General features: G+C 41.5%; 1 protein-coding gene and 1 long non-coding RNA gene across 4 annotated transcripts in view; one reads left to right on the top strand and one right to left on the bottom strand.

Moving 5' to 3' along the window:
* The window catches only part of MYL10 (myosin light chain 10), a 52,302-nt gene extending 33,958 nt beyond the window's left edge, over positions 1–18,344 (bottom strand). For 2 of the 3 annotated variants that reach the window (XM_083806186.1, XM_083806185.1), the window contains exons 1-2: positions 17,311–18,344; positions 16,036–16,215 (exon numbers count right to left, since the gene is read on the bottom strand). Coding sequence is in view for 1 of the 3 variants with exons in the window: in XM_083806183.1 (XP_083662309.1) it covers positions 3,986–4,060 (75 nt within the window). In the remaining 2 variants the exon portion in view is untranslated. Of the gene's footprint in view, positions 1–3,985; positions 4,079–16,035; positions 16,216–17,310 lie in introns of those variants that run through there. The other variant, XM_083806183.1, reaches the window with a different exon arrangement.
* LOC310884417 lies at positions 4,085–20,481 on the top strand. Its single transcript, XR_014574203.1, has 2 exons — positions 4,085–6,766; positions 18,332–20,481. It is a non-coding gene; the product is annotated as an uncharacterized lncRNA (long non-coding RNA).
* The last annotated feature ends 222 nt before the right edge of the window (positions 20,482–20,703 follow it).

The raw sequence follows: 20,703 nt of genomic DNA, 5'->3' as shown, positions 1-20,703 counted from the left end.
TTCTGAATAGAGAGGTTCAGCACTGCCTAGAAGGCCTGAAATATTTACACAGACTCTACCCAACATCTAAAAAAATCAGCTCTAGATCACTGCCGTCACAGTGTTTTTCCTCTTTAACCAGGCCAAGCAATAGAGATTATCTCTAAAGATCCTGGAGACTACCAACCAGCTGATGTCACAAGCTGCCTTCTCGGCAGCCTGGATTAGTAACAGTGACAAAAGGTGTTTTCACATCAGCAGCACTTCTGTAGGAATAATCAGCAGGTCCTGGGCAGCTTCATTCGAATTTGACGTGGATCTGCTAGAGCCACCCTGCTCGGGGTTTGGAGGAACTCCTGATGTGAACAGGGATGTTTCCCCTCAGTTCACAGATGTATGTCCAAGTCACAGGTCCAGGCCAGTGTTACCTTTTGCACCTAATGATATCCATACAGTGTCAGGCTATTTCAGTGGATATAAATGGCAGCAGTGTCCTTCTTAGCTCTGAAGGCAATCTGCAGCTCTGCTGGGAACAGGTAAGGTCCCTGAAGGGAGCAAGGCGTAGAGAAAAACTGGTAATAATGCTATAACATAGAGAACAGATGCTCAGCTTTTATTCCAGGGGGGTTATTGATGACAGATAAGTAATGGTCTCCCAGGTGAGACACAGGAGATTTTAAGGTAGGTGCGAGGAACAACTTCTGCCTGGAAGGATAGAATAACAAAAGAGATCCTCCTGAGAGGGTGTGGAATTCAGAGGGTTTTGCTAAATATTAGCTAGTGGTTTAGCAGACTGATTATGCTTTGGTTGTAATGATGCTCACGCCCAGGTATTGCTGAACAAGCCTGGGGCCTCAGAGGTGAGAGGATGTTCCAGGCTGGAAGTCGATGAGAACCTGTGCAATACTGTACAGGGATGTCTTTTCCATGAACTTATCTCCAGAGCAGGAGCGACAGCCATGCTGGAAAAGCCTGGGCCAGATTCACTGTTGGTGTAAATCACCGTTACAGCCAGCGGAGCTGTGTCAGTTTACCGTGGCTAACCTGCTTTGCTTTTATTTATAAATAATGCATTTATGATGCCGTGGTTATAAATAGTATTTCATTAATTTTATTACTTATTTAGATATTTCCCTACAGGGGTAAAACAGAGGTACAGTTGTGTTACTATTTCTGCTTCTGTTCTTCCCAAAGTTTAGGTTGCAGCTCAGCCGGACGGTCTGCTTGGAGCTGAGGCTAAGCTCAGCAGCTCACCTTTGGATGAAGAGCACATTTGGTGTAATTAGATTTGTGGGTTTAGGTGTTTTGGGTTTGTTTTTTTTTTAGTGTACAACAGAGTAATAAAAAGAAATGGCTGTAATTTATAGCCCAGCATTTGGCAAGTGGCTTGTCTGGTCTAGGAGTTTTTTAATGGCAGAAATTTAAAATTTAGGTTAGAATTTCAAAAGAGATTAGCACCCACAACTAAGGCAGATGTTCAGTGTTGCCAAGGTCAGGCATTTAAAAATCATGAATCAGGCATGAAAATACTAATATTAACTTTAGAATAATGAGAAGACAGACACAAACTCACACCCATGTGCACACATGGATATAGAGCTACCTCTGAATAAGGCTAATATTTAATTTTGTATCACATTCACTCTTGATGTAAATTTAGTCTATTATGTTTTTCATACAGAATATAACGTTTGTGACACTGAAAATGAATCTTATAAACAAAAACATCTTGATGTTAGATTAAATATCCTTAAGGCAATAAAACTAAAAATATTTTATTTAGCTTAATAAGCAGCAATTCTCAGTGAGAACCTGGAACTAAATTATTCTGTACGCCACAGTATTGCACTAATTTAGCTTATGAATTTGCGTTCCTTTTTTAGCTTTCTGAGATTTGCTTTCTGTGTGCAGTTATTTCCAAGCAGTTCTCTGCAATAACAACAGCTCCAAATTTCCTATTTTGAGTACCAAACAAACTGAGATTCTCTAGGCATCATCTAGCTCCGGGGACTCTAGACTTAGGAACACTAAACATGATAAGAATCACAAAAAATCAGAACTGTGAATAAGGTGTGTTGCTTTTCTTTATCAAGAAGGCTCAGACTTTGCTTTCTTTGCAAGAGTTCAATCCTCGGCATAATGAATACCTACTCATATAGAGAACTTCTAAGTCAAGAGCTTTCTGAAAAATATAATTGCACTTTTAGGTGCTGAGTGCCTCAGTAGAGCAAATATGCATTAGATGGTACAAATGGCAGCATAACAAATGGAAACATTTAGTCAAAACGTATTACCTGAGTTACCGTGTACACTGTGCTCTGGTGCTGTAAATGCTTACATTCCGACACTGTGAAAGAGGGGCCCCTTCAAATGTAAGTATTGACCCAGCGTGATCCAAAGTCATCCAGAAGCAGTGAAACAGTGTGCCACTGAACCTTGGATCAAGTCCATGGAGTGCAAAGGCAAGCACATGAAGAAGGCTTTGCAGGACTCAGAAGCCTTTTGAGATCATGTCTTGCATTCAGGCACAGTGTGAAAAGTGCTGATTGTATCCCACTGTCCCAGTGCACAACACTACTGCACAGACTGATCTGCTCCGCTTTCTTAAAGCAGAAGTCCACTTGCCTGTGTTATTGTAATCCAAAGAAGTGATGCCTTGGCGCTGAAATACAGAGCAGCAATGGCACATTAACACCGTGTTACTGGAATACATCAGAGCAATTGTGCTTAGTGCTGTGTTACTTACTACAGGGCATCTCAGTAACAACACTCACAGAAACGCTGAGTACTCCTGCTGAGGTGAAAGAAACATCTTAATGGGAGACCCTGACATTTCTGCAGACCCATCTACATTCCTTCAAATCAACACAGTGTTTGCCCTAGCATGAGGTCACAAAGAGCCGCGTAAAAACTTTCAATCACAAAAAAGTCCAAACCCCAAGTCAAAACATAACTCACAGGAGTATGTGAAATCATACTGGGCTTTGAGCTCACTGCGTGAGCTGTGGAAACAATCATGGGTAGTGAAAGAAGGGAATTTCAGAGCACTTCAAGAAAAGCCTTAACAATATTCTATTCTCATGATTTAAACACTCAGAAGTCTATAGTGGTCACAGAGCAATTCATTTGGAAGAATTCATGAAAAATGTCATTTTTCTGGCTCCTGGACCTGAAGCCATGGAGGTGCCTCTCTGTTTATTCAGTTTTTAAAGCAACAGTGATCCTCTAACCAGCCCTGGGAAAATTTTAGCAGACCCTCCAACAGAAAGAGATACCTATACAAGAGAAATGCAAGCATTAAACCAAAACATTTTTAAAAAGGCATGTCTGTCATGGAGATTTTCTTTCCAGTTCCAGTGACAACCTGCTGTTCATACCAATTTTGTATAAGTATCATCTCAGCTAAAGATTTCACCTGGAACCCCCAGGTTTATAACACTACAAGTCTTTCTTTTGTCTCAGTTGAAGCTCAATCGGTATAAGAAGTCTGCAATGGAAAGTTTGTGCAAAGTAAACTAGAACATAAATACACAGCGGTCATAATGTACAAATTCAAAACGAAAACTCAACCTGCAATAGCCTGTTCTACTTTCAAAGTTTGCATTTCAGGAAACAATATGTGCATGTCAGTCCAGCTGCAATTCACATTCAAACAGAAATCTTCACCACAGAAGATTTCCAGTGACCTGGCCTTTAGATAAACTGCAAAACCATTTATATGGACAAGGTCCACCTTTCCCCTGCAACAAAAGAAAACACAGATTTCATTCAGAACTTTACATGGAGGATTTGGATTCATTTTGGTTTTACATTCATTCCAACCTACAGTCTCAGGGCTTGATTCTTGCAGCTTGTGAAGACATTTACACCTGGGCAGAGCGGGAGTAAGAAGCTTCCTACTGAGTGTGTAACAATCCACACTCACCTTTGCATGTGCACAATAATTATACAGGGTGTACACTGCAGTGCCTGCAGGTTACTGACCGGTGGCTGAACACAAACCCACCTTCAGCGGTAACTGCTGCACTGCGAACTTGAATGCTGCCACGGCTCCTGTGCCGCCACACCCGCTGCGAGGCATGTAACTTCTTGCAGACAGCTGGGACAGACGATGCAGAACGGTAATGTCTCAAACCGCTTCAGCTGGAGCAATCGGAGTTCATCTGACGAATGAACGTGACCTGCCCAAGGTCTCAGCAAGCCAGTGACAGTGACTCTGTCTTCTAAGTCCCAGAGACCAAGCTCTTGCTGCTTGCTGACATTTTATGCTACTTCTTTTCATTAGTATTTTTAAGTGCTCTGCCCAGCACTCAGTCACAATTTGACCCTCATTGATCATCAGGTGAGCAACTGTGAGTAGACACCTACCTCTAGCAAACTCGAGGCAGTCTCACCCAAGCAAACCCATGACATTCACAACAATCTTTTTGTATTTAACTGGGATTTCAAGGAAAAGTTGTGATTTCACTAAAAAATTGTAGAATATTGTACTTGCAGTGTTTGTTGTGCATTTGGTTTGCTGATGGCATTTTGCTGGAAAAGTGAGATTTTTTTCAAGTAAAATCTGATTAATCAGAACGTTCCTGCTTCTGAAGGAAGATTTTGAATGTTTTCAGATTTCCATGCTAATTCAGAAAGAGATTGAATTTTGTGTCAAAGCATGTAAAAATATGACTGTTCATATTTCAATGTCAAAAATAAATATTGTGTCAGATTGTGAAGAGCAAAACACAAGGCAAGCAGCAAAATGTGAAAATCTTATCACGAAACACATAAATATTACTTTTTACTCAACTTGATCTCTGATAAGAAATCAGGGAAGAGCTACACAGCACAGTCAGTAGTTGCTGTAACAACAACTGTTCAACAAATGTGGGAGAATCCTATTAGCAAGATGTTTAATCCTTAAATTAATATTAATTCAACTTAAGTAGCCTACCTGGACTTGTGCAAAGCATTTGACACTGTCCCACACAACATCCTTGTCTCTAAATTGGAGACACACGGATTTGATGGGTGGACCCCTTGGTGGGTAAGGATTTGACTGGATGGTTGCACTCAAAGAGCTCCGGTCAACAGCTCAATGTTCAGTGACGAATTGTGTTCCTCAGGGATCAGTACTGGGATCGGTGCTATTTAACATCTTTGCTGGTGGCATGGACTGTGGGATTGAGTGCACCCTCAGCAAGTCTGGGGATGACACCAAGCTGAGTGGTGTGGTCAACACTCTGGAGGGAAGGGATGCCATCCAGGGGGACCTGGGCAGGCCTGAGAGGTGGGCCCACGCGAACGTCATGAGATTCAACAAGGCCAAGTGCAAGGTCCTGCACCTGGATTGGGGCAATGCCAAGCACAAATACAGGCTGGGAAGAGAATGGATTGAGAGAAGCTTTGAGGAGAAGGACCTGGGAGTGTTGGTTGATGAGAACATGAGCTGGCAATGTGCACCTGCAGCCCAGAAGGCCAACTGTACCCTGGGCTGCATCAACAGAGAGGTGGCCAGCAGGGCGAGGGAGGGGATTGTCCCCCTCTGCTCTGCTCTCGTGAGACCCCACCTGGAGCCCTGCGCTCAGCTCTGGGCCCCCAGCACAAGAAGAACAGGGACCTGTTAGAACCAGTCCAGAGGAGGCCAAGATTATCAAAGTGCTGGAGCTCCTCTCCTGTGGAGCCAGGCTGAGAGAATTGGGGTTGTTCAGCCTGGAGAAGAGAAGGCTCTTGGGAGACCTTACAGCGGCCCTCCAGTGCCTAAAGGGGGTCTTCAAGAAAGCAGGAGAGAGACTTTTTACAAGGGTATGTAGAGGTAGGACAAGGGGTAATAGCTTTAAACTAAAAGATGGTAGATTTAGATTAGTTATTAGGAAGAAATTCTTCCCTCAGAGGGCGGTGAGGCCCTGGCCCAGGGTGCCCAGAGGAGCTGTGGCTGCCCCAGCCCTGGCAGTGCCCAAGGCCAGGCTGGATGGGGCTGGGGGCAGCCTGGGCTGCTGGGAGGTGTCCTGCCCATGGCAGGGGCTGGAGCTGGGTGACCAACACAAACCATTCTATGATTCTATGATTAGAAATACTTAAAATGCCAGAGTGAAAGCATAAAGGGCAAACAGATTTAGCAAATCGTGCTGATTCCTCCTTCTCCTGAAAAGGTTGTAACATCACCTGCAAAGTATCCAAAACAGGAGGTTTTTTTTTTTTTTTTAAGTGAATGCACAAATCTTGAACTGTATTTTGCTCTTTCGTGAGTGTGTGTGTTGGAAACTGTTCTGTTCTATATCTAAAGGGCGATTCCCATCCAGTGCCCAACGCACAGCAATGAGGTTAAATTGGTTTGGATGATATCAGCTACATGTAATTAAACCAGCAGCCCATGTCTGATCCTTTCTGTGACCATGTTAGGTGTTAAATTAAGGTCTGATTAAGAGTGTGCTGCTGCAGTTAAGGTCAAGGACTAAAGATCACAAGCTTTGTTTCATCTAATAACAATAAAGACTGTCTGGCTGCCAAATACCACAACAGCCCTTGTTCTCCTATCAGACTGCTGTCCAGCTAGAGGGATCTGATTTCACTGGTATCCCTTTTTAAACCCTACTTCTAAGAGGGTTTGTAGCTATTTCATCTGTGTTAAGCAGCAGTGTGTTACCCGAGGCTATATGGTACGTTCTATATGATCAAAGCAGAAATGCAGCAGCTTCTGACGAAGAGTTATCGTGGCTGAGGGGAAAAAATATCAAGGAAGGAGAAAAAAGATACAGCGCTACAAAATACCAGGTCATGCCACCAAAGTAAACACCCACAGGTAAGTTCATACCATGAGACCACACAATGGTGGAAACTGCACATGTGTTTGCTTGGAACAAATCACAGGCTGGCCCCACCAGCAGCCAGCAGGAGAGATGTGTCAAATAGGATAGATGAGAGATAAAAGCAGGGCGGTGAAGAGAAAAGACAGCAACTTATTTGTAGGATGTAGACAAGAATCACTGCACAAGAGCTTCTCCCTGCATAAGTGTTTTCCACAAAGGCAGGTCAGGAAACATTACCAGAGCAGTTGTCTGCTGTGAGAGAACAGAATTCCTAATAGCCCAACAAAGTGTTCTCACAAAGCATGCCCGTATTAATCTCTAACAAATGCAGGGTACTGGGACGTGTTCGCCTCAAAAAGGGGTGAGGAGCAGAGTAAGAAACCACATGGCCCCAAAATAATCTCGCACAGCCACATCATATTTTATGTTTCCATCCTTGGGGTCCAATTTCATAGTAGATACGGATTCATTTTTCAAGAGTCATCTGAAGTGTCTGTCGTTCACTGCTTTTACAGGCAACTGATAGAGTATTAATAGAGCCCTGTTCATACCTGGGAGGACAATTCTGTTATTCTATGAGGCTGCACGCAGGAAAGTCATCATAGGAACATATTAAACACAATAAAACCTCTACATGTTCAGACAATTATTTGTAAATTGCATTGTACGAGTCATCCAAAATTGTAGTTGAGGTGTCTTGGTGCTTTGGATTTCAGGATTTGAGACGTAACCTGCATGTTTCCTTGTGAAGGCTGGGTGAATCCCAAAGGATTCAGTGGTACAGTTCAACATGGATTAGCCACCAACAGCTTACTGTAGCTGCTGAGCAAGAGCTATTTGCAGAGGAGGCTGTGCTGTGGGAGTTCCCATACTTCCTGGAATCTGAGTTGCATCAGAAATAACAGTGAGCACTACAGAATAGGCAGGTGTGAAAAACGACCTCTCCTTGACAAGAGAAGTGTGCCCACTATTAGGAGTCAGTGCCTCAACCAGAAAGCAACCTGTTATTGAATTTAAAGGTCCTCTACACCTTGATTCCCACCTATCTGTGAAAATACTGTGACATTTCCAGTAAAATGGTGTGGTGGTCCTGGTAGAGTCTATCTGGCAAATGAGAAACTTTTCACGTGAACACTTAAATTTCAAAACTCCAAACTTAAAAAAATCCAGTCAAAGTAAAAGGGTGGGTTTGGTGTGATTTGATTCACTTCCTGATCATTCTTCTTACTAAATTTTACAAATAAATATTGTACACAGAGAAACACAGTTTTATTTAAGTGCTAGAAAGACTGAGCACATATATCCGTATTATCTAGATGGCAATGCTGAACCATCCTGACTGACTTCTGCTAGTTAAAGGAAGTTGCTTTTGAAAATGATCAATAGTTTTGAAACTTGAGTCACTGTTAATAAGCTACTTCGCTATCATTTTAGATACCTAAATTTAGGCACTGCAGTCTGGATCCAAATACAGTCAAAGGCAAAGTTCAGTGTAGGTGGCAAGTCAGAGCAGTGCGGTTCAGCCACTTGCTCTAGTACGAGAGCAATGCGATCGTGTCGTGTCCTGACGTCTTGGCTACCCAGGCTGGATGACAAGGGAGCCAGCCACACGAACATGGACTGACAGTGGCTCTTACCATAAATCTGGAGCGAGCTCAGAGTCCTGCTTTTGACTCTGAAGCTGCTGATAGAAGGATTGCTTTTGAAAACTTTCCAGCCTTGTCTTGGATAGCTGCATTACGTTATCTCAGTATCTGCAGTATTCCCCAAACTACACTTAAGCTAGTATAAGAGGGATTGTTGCACATATTGTGGTAATGTCATTTATTTATTTTACAGAACTGGAAAATTTAAGGGCAACCACTTCACTTCTGTGCTGTGTAGATTAGAGCATTCACAGTAACACCTGCTTACTGGACAGATAGGAAAAAGCCCTTATATTCCTTCTGTATTGCAATTTATTATTATAGCTTGAATGGTTCCTAGTGACTTCCTAAGATTAATGTTAATATTCTGATCAGAGTCTTCCCTCTGGGGTTTTATTATGGGTTTTGAACATTCATTTCATTTAACGTACACATGGGAGCAAGTCTGGTGGTTCCAAAAATATTTGTAGTTGGAAATCATAGTGATTTTTTGTTAGGCTCGGTGCCAAAGAAATCACAAATCAGAAGTCTGTTATAGAGTAGTTCCAATTTCTTGGCATCAGAATTTCTCTTTATGTATATGCATAGTGAGATATTTTCCCTAGCCGTATGGCACTGAAGATTTACTCGGATACGCATTGTTTATCTGCTTTTTAAGGTTTCTGGTGGAACTAGAGAGTTTGTCTAGCTGACTGGGGATTCATTGGGATTTTATGGACTTCCTGTGTGAGCCAGAGACTGCCCATTGGGTATGCATCTTTCTCTATCACAGCTGGTGTTTTTGAACCAAAGTGTGGAGTAGAAATTTCATCCCTGATTTTTTTTGGCTGGATCGATTGTTTAGTCTAGGAACTCTAAAGTAGACTTTCTAGGTGCTGGAATTCCTCTTTTTCTTCAGTCAGCAGCTGATGTAGTATGGTGTACATCAGAGTCTAGATTCACATCTCAGTGAGCAAAGATTTATGTTCCTCCTAACGCTTCTTGACATTAATGAGTATTACAGACATGTATCCCCATGGATTAAGTTGAGAACATACCCCAGAGTGTGTGTGGAGTTTGTCATTAGGGCATCACACGATTAAAACCAACAGAGAAATTCCAAGGGTAAAAAAGCAATTGGATCTCTTCCCTTCTCTCTGCTGGAGCACATGTAAGAGATACACTTTAAATCTTCTCGTATTTCCAGCCCTCTCGCACCAGTTCCTGCATTCATTTTTGGTTGTTAATGACTTCAAAGAAGAACTGACTGCCACTTTTAAGACATTTCCCATAACAACATTATGGGAAATATTTTGCTGGCAGAGAATGTTTCTGTAGTTCTCTAGTGCTCTCTAATTAAGGAACTTTTATACAGCTGGGGGAGAGAAGAGAGTACTTTTTCTCTCATCTAGCCATTTCAGGGATTGGATCAATACAATGGGATGACCCTGTACACAGAACTCTCCATTACCTAGGGATCGTGACTCCTTGGTGAGACGTTATGGATCCTACTGGACATGCCAGAGACCGTGGCATAGACAGGCCAGATGCAGTGTAGTGCATCAGCTACCATCCAAAAGGGCACGGTAACTCTGGATGCATCAGAGCAGGCCAGATTCTGCAGACGTACATGGATGCGTTTGCTCTCCATTGCCCATTGCTCTGGGTTTGGGGCTTATTTCAAGTGCAGTGCTGCATGGACACGTAGTAAGCTGCATTATCTGTACATCTTGGGGACAATTTAACTGCAAGACAGATAAACTACACACAAATAATAAAGTCCTGGATGTAATTTCAGTCTCCCTTAAGGCCCCATGTAAAGCGGACCTGTGGGATGGATTCAGGGCAGAATTTAACCCCCCATGACTACAACAAACAACTCTGGAGTCAGGATTCTTAGATTTTCTTCATAATATCCTAGCCATAAAGTAGAGATCATTACTGTGTATCTGGTCCATAGGAGTTTCGTAGGCTGGCTATTGTCACACAAGAGGGTTATTAGCTGATATAGGCAGGATTACACAAGACTAACTGCAACATGGAAATAAAAGCTGTGTTTTCCCACACTTGAGATCTTTTTGAGAAAATTTCCACAGGAAAATTCTGATTTATCTCACTTGAAAGCAATGATTCCTGGCTCAGTCACTTCCCTTGAAACACACCTATTTCTCCCTCAGTAAAGGAGGGATAACAATACTTACAGAGATTTTTAAAATACTTTGAGATCTGTGAATATAAAGAGCTGTCTGTAAAGTGTTTAGAAAACTTCAAAAAAGGTGCTACATAAATGCATATTTACTGCAGCTCTCACACTCATGTGGCAGCTCTGAATGCAGAATCAAAAGCAGAGGGGGCAGCATATAAGTCAGAAAAAGAAACTGTCAGCCTTTAGCCTGTATCTTAAAGTACTTTGAAATGTTGCAGACATTCATAGAGTCTGGTTTGCCAATATCGTATGTGCTACAGTAATTACACCAATCTGGAATATAAGTTTTCCTCCCCTCTCCTCAGAGAAGGCAAAGCTCTCGGGAGTATACACAAATGGAGCCCTAATCCTACAAACTTTAATGCATGTACCTAATGTTAGGCAGCATAGCTGACCCACTGATTTCAACAGCACTGCTCAGATGCATGTGTGGAAATGTTTGCATGATTATAAGTTAATACTAAAAAATGCACAGTTCATACAAGATCCCTATATAAACAATCTATTTCTGCATCCAAGTGATGATTTTATTGCTGTTCTGTAATTCTGTGGAGTGGTTTTGTGAAGAAATCTTATATTCTCTAAAGCAGTAAAATGCTTCTGATAGTGTTTTTCATTGCTAGCTCTTTGGGGGCTAATTAAAAGAAATATCTGTTAAATTTATTCAGTGTTTGGTTCCTTGATAGCAAGAGGCACCTGGTGTAAACATTAAAAAGAAAAGCAGGCAGCAGCTAGACCTTATCAAATATTAGATGCATTAGGACATCTTATTTATAAATATGAAATTGGTTTTAATGACTTCAAAAGGAGGAAATGCCAGGAAGAGCATAATATGTGCAAGCTCAGTAAAGCTGTCATGAAGATGCCAAAACCCACAAAAATCTAGAAATTGTACTTGCTCTACCCTTTTCCCCTCAAAAATTAAGTGACAATTCCAGCTGCAATTGGCAAAAATGTACATAAAGAACTCCAGGACTAACCAAAACAAGCTCCAGATGAGATGGAGTATCTAAGAGCAGGTCTGAATGGAAAGCTCCATCAGTGGTTGATCAGCAAAGAGCTAATTTATACTGAGTTGACTGCTTCACTGAAATGAATCTTGAATTTTGACCCACATGATTTAATGCAAAATGCTTAAGGAGGAGAAATCCATCCTTCTTTTGGGACAACAGTTAAGCAGGCACTTAATGTTAAGCATATGCTTTACATTCTCTTGACTTTACTTTCAAAAATGCTTAGCACTGTTTCACTCTGTTGCGACTACGGACATCAATAAATCAGTGATGAAAAGTGCCTCAACACTTAATAACTAAGTATGCTTTCAGCACTGTCCCAAATAAAGATGCAATAAATTCATGGTCAATAGACTAACAATGCAATTGAGAAATAACAACAATAATTCTTCTGAAAAAGTTCTTTCTTCATGAGTCAAAATCTATCCTAAAGATAGATTTCGTCTTAAGGCACTTTATTATAAGAAAGCATTGAAAAAGGTGTTATTTCACATGAGTAAATTTGATGTCTGTAAGATCATTGTCCAGCTTTAGAGTAGGATGAACCGCAGCATCATTTCTTATATTGAGAACTGCATTTTTGAGCCAGATACATGGCTGGGTCCAAAGAGGTAGCAACATGTATGTTAGACGAAGAATTCTCATTCGGTGCAATTCAGAAACTTAGGAAAAGTTCTAAGCTCAGGAATTTTGACCCAAATTAACTAAAGTGCAAACATTCTAACTTAATGAGAACTCCATTCTAAGATAACCTACTGTGTGAAAGTCTGACAACAAGCCCCACACTGTACCAAGCCTATAAAAGACTCTCCTACTTAATTTGACCTCTTGCAAGAGACACGTGGACACAATTGTCCAAATACACGGAATAGTTGTCTTAATTCCGGTTGGGTTGAAAAGCCTTCCAGTGACTGTTCTCCTCCTTGCACATAGCAGAGAACAGTATCTAGAAAAACTGAGTGAGGAAGGTAGTTAGAATTGCCCCACCTATTTTGAAGCTTCTTGCGTTTTCACAGTTTTAGCACTGTATAGAGTGATCGTGTGGACAGGGGATGCGACTACCTGGTCATAGAGGAGGAGAGAAATTAGGAGACCTCATGCAAGTTTTCTCCAGAGAAGCAACTTTTCTTTGCTCTGCCCTAAAGAGGCTTTCACATTGTTCCAACAGAAAGTGTAAGCCCATTCATGGGAGTCTTGGGCAACCTATAGCCCATAATATTATAAGGATTGTTGTAGCTCATGCTGTTACTGTTGAAGGGGCACGAATGGAGATGCTGTTACAGCCAGCATTCTTTAACTTTCTGGATGTGTTTCACCTGTAAAACTGCTCTGTGCATATCCTATACGGACCCATCCTGGTAATGGGGCTGGTATCTTGAGCGTGTAAAGGAGAAACATTTCCCACACAGAGAGCAGGACTGACCCTCTATTGGCAGCAGGGCTGTAAAAGAATTGGGCTCTTGTACATCAAGGAATAGTGTTTCAGGGCCTCCTGGAATACCATCGATGTCATCTTTCCAGAGGGTCAGTTCCCAGTTTTAAAGAAGCAAAATTCTGTTGATCTTTTAAATCACATCAGACGTGCCCAATTGCAGGGCAGGAATTTTCTTTCATGTTCTTGCAAACAAAACAAAGAGACACCAGTTTTCCATCCTGCCCTGACCTTTGGAAGAAGTCATCTCTGCCAGTGCTGCACTCTCTGGCACCAGAGACACTTAGCATTTCGGTCTTAACTCTGAGGGAACCGAGCAACCTCTGAATCACCATCACACTTCCCGCAGGCCAGCACCTGTGTTTTCCTTGGAGGTGACCCCATCCAAGAACTAACCAGGTCTGACCCTGTTTAACTTATGATATCCGAGCAGCAGAATTGTTCAGACCTCCAAAATTAAATGTGAAACACCCTATAAAGCCTCAGAGGACTCTGAGAATAAGCAAATGTAGCCAGGGAACACAGTCCCTGCTCAGAACTGCTGTTTGCAAGATACAAGCCCAGTATGCCATAGCATGTATTCTCCATTCCAAGTTTTAACTGACTCCAGTGACAAGACCTTGCTAGGTTTAGGATGAGAACAGGTCCAGACGAGGGGGAGCAGCAGAGACTGTAACTTATAAAGTGACTCATTCCTACCAGCCCTATATGTGAGCCTTCTGCTTCCACCAAGCCAGGTGACATTTAACCACAGAAATACTTAACCTACTTTTTATAAGAATGTACATCATTGACCATGATAAAATACAGGGATGTGGGAGAGTCAGGATGCAGCCTTTTCACTGCAACTCCATATAAAGAAAAAAAAGGCAATAAAAAGGAGGTCTTGACATAAGGAAAGCATCCCAATGAAATTCTGCCTTTTAATCTTGGCCACAATCTCTCTTCTCATCATCTTCCCTGCTTTTTAATCCTTTGCTGCACTTAACATTTTTATACTCATTCACTTTATCAACTTCACCTGTCTCAAAAGTCAGTAAAAGCAGAGGCCATAGTTTTAAAATACAGGCAAATGAACTGAGGCATCAAACTTCTCAACTTCTCCAGAGGTGCCAACTATTCAAGCTGTCAGAACTTCAAAGCAATCTACGGGTGATCAGTGCCTTTAAAAACCACTTAAGTGCTCAAAGAGGAACATAATGCAAAAACACAAAGGATAATAATTTCAAACACGTCTGATTGAAGAGTCAGTATTTTCAGAATTGATTTCAGCACTTGGGAATTCAAGAACTACTTAAAAAAAATCAAATGTCTTCTGAAATGCATAGCTATTTTTTAAAATGATATACAAATACCATTTTTGATAACATATTTACCTAGGCCCTCCTCAGGGAGGGTTGCAACATGGTACATTTGGCGTACCTAAAAGTTACTCCAAGTTTGATCACATTCTCATCTACACAAGCTCCACCAACACTGTGGTGGAAGAATAACTTCCCATATTCATTGGCATGAATCTGACATCTGTTCATCACTAAGCCAGCAATAGATTCAGAGTCCTGCCATATAGTGTGTGTGAGCTGCCAAAAAAACTTTGAGAAGAAGGAAGAGTTTGCTAAGTGTACAGAGAGATGGGCAAAGCCAAGCATGTCATGGTTTAAGCCAGCCTGTTGATATAGGAGGTTTACAGCTGTCATTAAGGAAATGGAGAAGGGGGCCAGTGTTGTAAACTCACACCAGTGACAGCTATAGATCAGGAAAAACAATTTCAACACATGACAGCATTTTACTGTTGAACTGTTGGACTGAACTTCTGTTAATATTTATCTGATTTGCTGATCTTTAACATTTGGTCTACTGCTGGTAGCAAATAAAGTCAAACCAGCCTGAGGCCTTCACAAGATAAGTGTGTTAACTGGTCAGAGTCATCGATTAAAGCCTAGCAAGTCTTCCTACCAAAGGCATCTAGACCTAAAGGGGTCAGTCATCGTTTGAGCCCTTTGGACTCTTTTGTAGATACTAAAGGCAGTGGGGAGGCCTGGATGCAATGGATGTGGTTTGCATGTACGATATACCTACACTATGAATTTGATCAGTGCCATTGACAGATGGAACAGCTTAATTGCACAGACTTCTTGGTCACTGCTTCTCAAGCTCCCAAGAAGCACCCAGCCACCATCTCTACCCCATTTCTATGCATTACATGCAGCTGAAATTCAAAGAAGCAACAGTTAACCGTGAGCACAGTGGAGTTAACATTTTTGAGACATACTGGTTTCAAGCCTTGCTTCTACTTGGCAAGACATTTCGAACAGAAAGATACATACTGGTTTCTCTGTCAGTGTTGCTGAGGAGGATGAAGGTTCTCCCCTCACTTGAGACAGTTTCACAATAGCCTAGCTCCTTTGAACCTAATGAAGCTTTCCTCATACCTTCTCTAGAAGGAGAAAAGATTTAGAGCCACTAGGAACTTAGGATCCTAAGGCTGCTCTGTATTACATTTGTAGCCTTAGTCTGCTGAGTGATGGTCAGAAGATTGAACTCTTGAACTGTTTGTTGTTTTTTAACTTTTTGTGAGTCATTGAGTGGGCTGAATCTGGAAATGGTAGCAACATGCAACGACGGCATACCAGACAGTGCCTAGCATACCAGACTATAATATTGGTTGGAATATTAGATACCATGATGTACCTAGAGAGGAACAATTTCAGCAATTGTAATTGATTTTGCAAGGTAAAATTCTCATCGCTGTAACCATGTTAAACTACAGACTATTTTTTTTAGAATCAATTTTCTTTGATTGAGTTCAAGCTCTTTCTTTGGGATAGCATTTCAGTTTGCCTTTCTTAAGGTAGATAAGATTCCCATTATATATTTCACTGCATTCATTTTTCTTTGGTTTTCTCTTGCACAGAGAAAGGAAAACCTGTTGGTTTTCTCTTCTCTGATACCACATGCCACTTCTAATATGATTCAAGCAACCTACCTAGCTACATCCAAAAAAGGTTTTTCTCAGTTTGTCTCCTGGCCTGAAGTGCTGCTCAGATCTCTCTCGCTGCAAGAAACCTTCCCCTCTTCTGCTATTCATCATAGCAATTTCACATGCTCTCTTCAGCTGTTCTCTCCATGGGTTGGTGAAGCTGGTACGGTTATTATCCTCTTTATCCTGTACAAAGTAAAAAAAAGATTATTTATGGATAACACTGGAGACCACCCATATAGCAAGAAAAATTGAGAAAAACCAGTTGTTTTCATGCTCAGGGCAGTTATAAGCATACATAGCTTGGATTAGACAATCTTTCCCATTCAACTTCTGTTCCTCAGTAAATATTTGTAACTTTGCTGATAAAGCAATGCTGGGTTTCTCAGCTGGATTTCCATGTGGACAATAAGCTGTGGGACTTGAGTACGGGATCTCATTCTGTAACACAATTTCTTGAATAGTCAGTTGTTCCATTCTCTATCTTGGTCATGAAAAATCTTTTCAGGAATCAAATGGCAGAACAAAGTCACTAAATACAGCTGCTTTAACTGCGTTATTGATTACTTGTGAGGCCCATAGCAATAGATGGTAAGGGCTCAAAGGCAGTAAAATTTCTTATTGTGACCTAAATGCAGGCAATTCACGTACAGGAAATTGCAACACTGCAAATTAAAAAATATATATATTGTGTGGTTTCTATTTGATGCACAGTATCTTGCTTTAGTCCTGTTGTACTCATGAGCAAGGCACATTACTTCTTTTTGCCTGCCCTATCTACGCAGACTAGAAGCTTCTGAGGACAGTCACCATGTGGAAGTATGAGCTACCCCTTGTGTGGCCAGCTTGGGGCTTTGAACTACATGAAGTTCAGAGGTAGTTTAAGGCTCCCCAGTGAAGCAGTCACTGCACCAAGCCTGTCTGAATTTAAGAAGAGATTGGACTGTGCACTTAGTCACATGGTCTAAACTTTTGGGCAGACCTATGCGGTGCCAGGAGTTGGACTTGATGATTCTTATGGGTCCCTTCCAACGCGGGATATTCTATGATTCTATGATTCTATGACAGCCTTCATGCCAGGATAAACAGTGACCAGCACCAGGACAGTTCTAGTGCAGGACTGCTGACGGATCTGAATTCCAGCTGGCCAAGGATGCTAACTCTGAGGTCAGCACCAGCAGCTTGCCTCTGACCCAGCTTTCCATTCAGCCCAACACATTTTGCAACAGGACACCTAGAGAATTGTCACCATCTGCCACCTGTAAATTGCTTTCCAAATACCTGCAGCTCTTCAGCGCGCACAATCTGCATCCAACAACTAAGCCACAGGAAGGTTTGATGCTTCAGGAAGGTTTGATACTTGGCTCAGGGGTCAAGACTGTTGGCCACTTCTAAATTCACCAGTTTGCAATCACTAAGTTCTTTCCAACAGAAAAAAAAAAAAAAATCCCTCTTTAAAAGAAAAAAGTGTAGGAAGATAAGGGTGATTTCAAACTTCAATTTTACAGTTTTTTTCCTTACTGAATTAATAACAACCCTAAGACAACCCTTTCGCCCACAGATCTGCTTTACAAAGGCAACAAAAACGTCACTGACACCACTTTACAGCTAGAGAAATGAGAGCGCAAAGGGGAAAGTTATTTGGCTGAAGAGTCCTCAAGAGACCAACAGCAGAGGTAGGAACATGAACAGTAATCTGCCGAGTATGAAAGTTGCCCCACATACATGCTGCCTGTAATCATCACATTTCTAATGCCAATCAAATCTTTGTTTAGCATTCTTTGTCCTCCTGCTATGGACAGACTCATGCAAGAGCTGTTTAGCCATCTCTGACCCCCTTATCTCTCCTTCTCCTCCCTCCCCAACATACACATTCTGGGTTAGTCTTCATCTGACAGCGAAAGTCCTGTTAGGATGGACTTATGGGTTATACTACTGAAGTTTCTTTTTCCAAGGCCTCTTTCTTGCAGTATTGGCTCTGGTATTTAAGAAATTTTATGTTTTGTGCAAAGTGAGATTAAGCATGTGGGAGGTTCAACGTGTTCAATAGGTAGTTGAGACAACATCTTCTATATAAAGATTATTTCAAAATTGCACTCAGTGCAAGTTACAGTTGAATGCACTATTTAAATGCAGCCTTGGCTTTTTTGCAATTTCCTGCCCAGAAGAGCAGTTCTCTAACTCTTTTGAAATAAAAAGACATAAACATTGGAAGGATGTAAGCAGTCAATTGACCTCAACAGTGCTCAGCCCTGGTGCTAGTCAGGAATTTTCCAACAACTTTTTTTTTTTTTTTTGACAGAAAATGCTGATCTCTCAGAACTGGAAATCTTTGTGGGAAACACAACAGTTTCAGCAAAATGCTTGCTGGGAAGAACCTTCCACTCCAACTTGAGACGGACGGTCAAAACCTGATTGGGAAAGGATCCTCGCGTAGCCAGCAGCCCAGCGGTTAGCACATTCCCCGATGATGTGGATTTATACCATCCGATACAGGAAAGATTGACACGGCTCCAAATAAAGCAGAGCAAGGATTTAACATAGTCTTCCCACAGTCCTTGCAAATGCCCTAACATCTGGGTTACGGAACATTGTCTCTCCTCTGCCCCAAGGAATGGGATTTTATGAGTCAAAGCCAATCCACCAAGAGCAATTTTGCATAACAGATTGATCCTAGCCAAGGAGATGTTGTAGATCACTGACTTGAATCCTGGTTTCCCACATCTTACAGGAATGGCCTCAGAACTCAGAGCTGAACCTCTTTCTGTTCACTTGCTCTCTCTGTACCAAGAGGTCCTATTTTTACTTTGATGAGAAAAAAAAATCTAAAACCTCCACATTTTTCCTGAAACAGATGTTTCACTTTCTCGCCAGCTTTACTCAGCATTTTGTGGAAGAGTCCTTGGTCTGATACCAGATGTTTAACATCTGCCTGACTTAGGGTTTTCCACTGCAGCCATTTCTTTAAGAAGTGGCCAACACACAGAGAGTGAGAAGTACTTTCTATTGACCACAATAGACTGTAAATCAGATGACAAAGTTTCTGACAACTCCCCCAAACTGTTTGTATGTGTTTTCAACAACAACAAAAAGATACATGTTTTACAATAAAGCATCATTTAAAGAGTCATAGCAGGAGCTCACATTGGAAGTGAAGGGGTCTGATGATTTGCCTTCTGTGCAGTGCTGGTCTTTAACGCCTGCTTTGTCCGTTCCTGGTCTCGGAGATAACTGGCAGGATTTGTGCAAGACTCTTGCATATCTCGAGTCAGCTGATCTTTTCGCTACAGCTCTGCAGCTACCAGAGAGCTGGTTTCTACTACCTTCAGCTAGCGACTGCTCCTCACTGTGGTCTTAAATATTGCAAGGTAATGTGGAGAAAAAGGAGGAAAGGATAATCTGCTAAAGAACACTGTGACCTCCTGCTATTGAGGGAGGCAACGAGCGGTTTTCTCAGAGGGCCAGAGAGGTTCCTAGGTGTAGTGAAGGACTTGAGATACAGCCTCGTCTGTTCCTCTCTTTGGCCAAGGCCAGTTACTGGAACCCTCTTTCTGAAAGCACTTGGGCACACAGGAGGAGTGACGCTGACAATTGTTTCTTTAACCAGTCCAACAGTTTCCATCTGGAAAAGAAGCTCTTTTCTAACCCAACAGTATAAACTAATGCTTTGCTCGGAGCTAATCCTTCTTCTAAATTAGGAACTGAACTCATCAGTATTTACATAGAAGTAACTGGTAGCTGGATGACAACCTCAAGGAGCATTAGCTGAAAGGTGCTGAAGAATAATAGCATTATTCTATCATTACTACAAGAAGAAAAGGAAACTGTACATCACAGGGAAGGCTGACCAGCTGCTAGCATTACATAATAGATGGGTTCATTGTTGATTCAATAAATGCTAAGAATACAGAAATTTATCTAGAAAGCCAGATACTCTTGTGTCCACATTAAGGATTTACCAAAATGTATGGTTCAAACATACTATATATTTCTCGGTTAATTCTCTTTGCATGCTGGCTTACTTCATATCTTTTTTCCCCCCAATAGTATTTTTTCAGAGAAATATAAATTGGAGAGGAGAAAAAAAAGTATGTTTAGGCAAACAAGCACCTCATCTTACCAAAATAATTGGGAAAAAAAAATCATTTCCAGACTTTACAAGAGCCCAGCTCTGCACAGCACCTACTGTATCTGAGGGAGATTTAAAACTTGAATACAGACAGGAGGCACATCACAGCCCACCTTCAGAAAGAGAACAGCTGCAGCTGAAGGGGAAACTGGAGGACTAATGATCGTTTAAGTACTCTATTGCTGCTGTCAGGATGTTTACAACATACTACAGGGAAGATGCACAAAAGGACTCCTTAGACAAATGCTGAGTATATTGACAAAGGATGAAAACATATCTTATAAAAAAAGTCAACATTTGTTAAATAAAATAAAACACAGTGCCGAGACTACAGCTCAATTCAAAGTGCAGCCAGGCAATCTTACGGGTAACTGGAAAAAGTAGTGGGAGAGAGAAAACTTGTGCTTCTGACAGACACATGGTGATTACAAATTAGAACTGGATATTTACTGAGATAATATTACCTACTATTTGTAATTTCTTGCATCTTTGTTTGCAGAATGTAGTTCTGGTTGCTGGGGATGTAAAATACTGAATGCTTGTAT

This window comes from Anser anser (genome assembly GCF_964211835.1).
Source record: "Anser anser genome assembly, chromosome: 20".
In the NCBI taxonomy this organism is placed as follows: domain Eukaryota; kingdom Metazoa; phylum Chordata; class Aves; order Anseriformes; family Anatidae; genus Anser; species Anser anser.
Note: the sequence above shows the minus strand (reverse complement) of the source record. Positions and strands in the feature narration are given on the sequence as shown.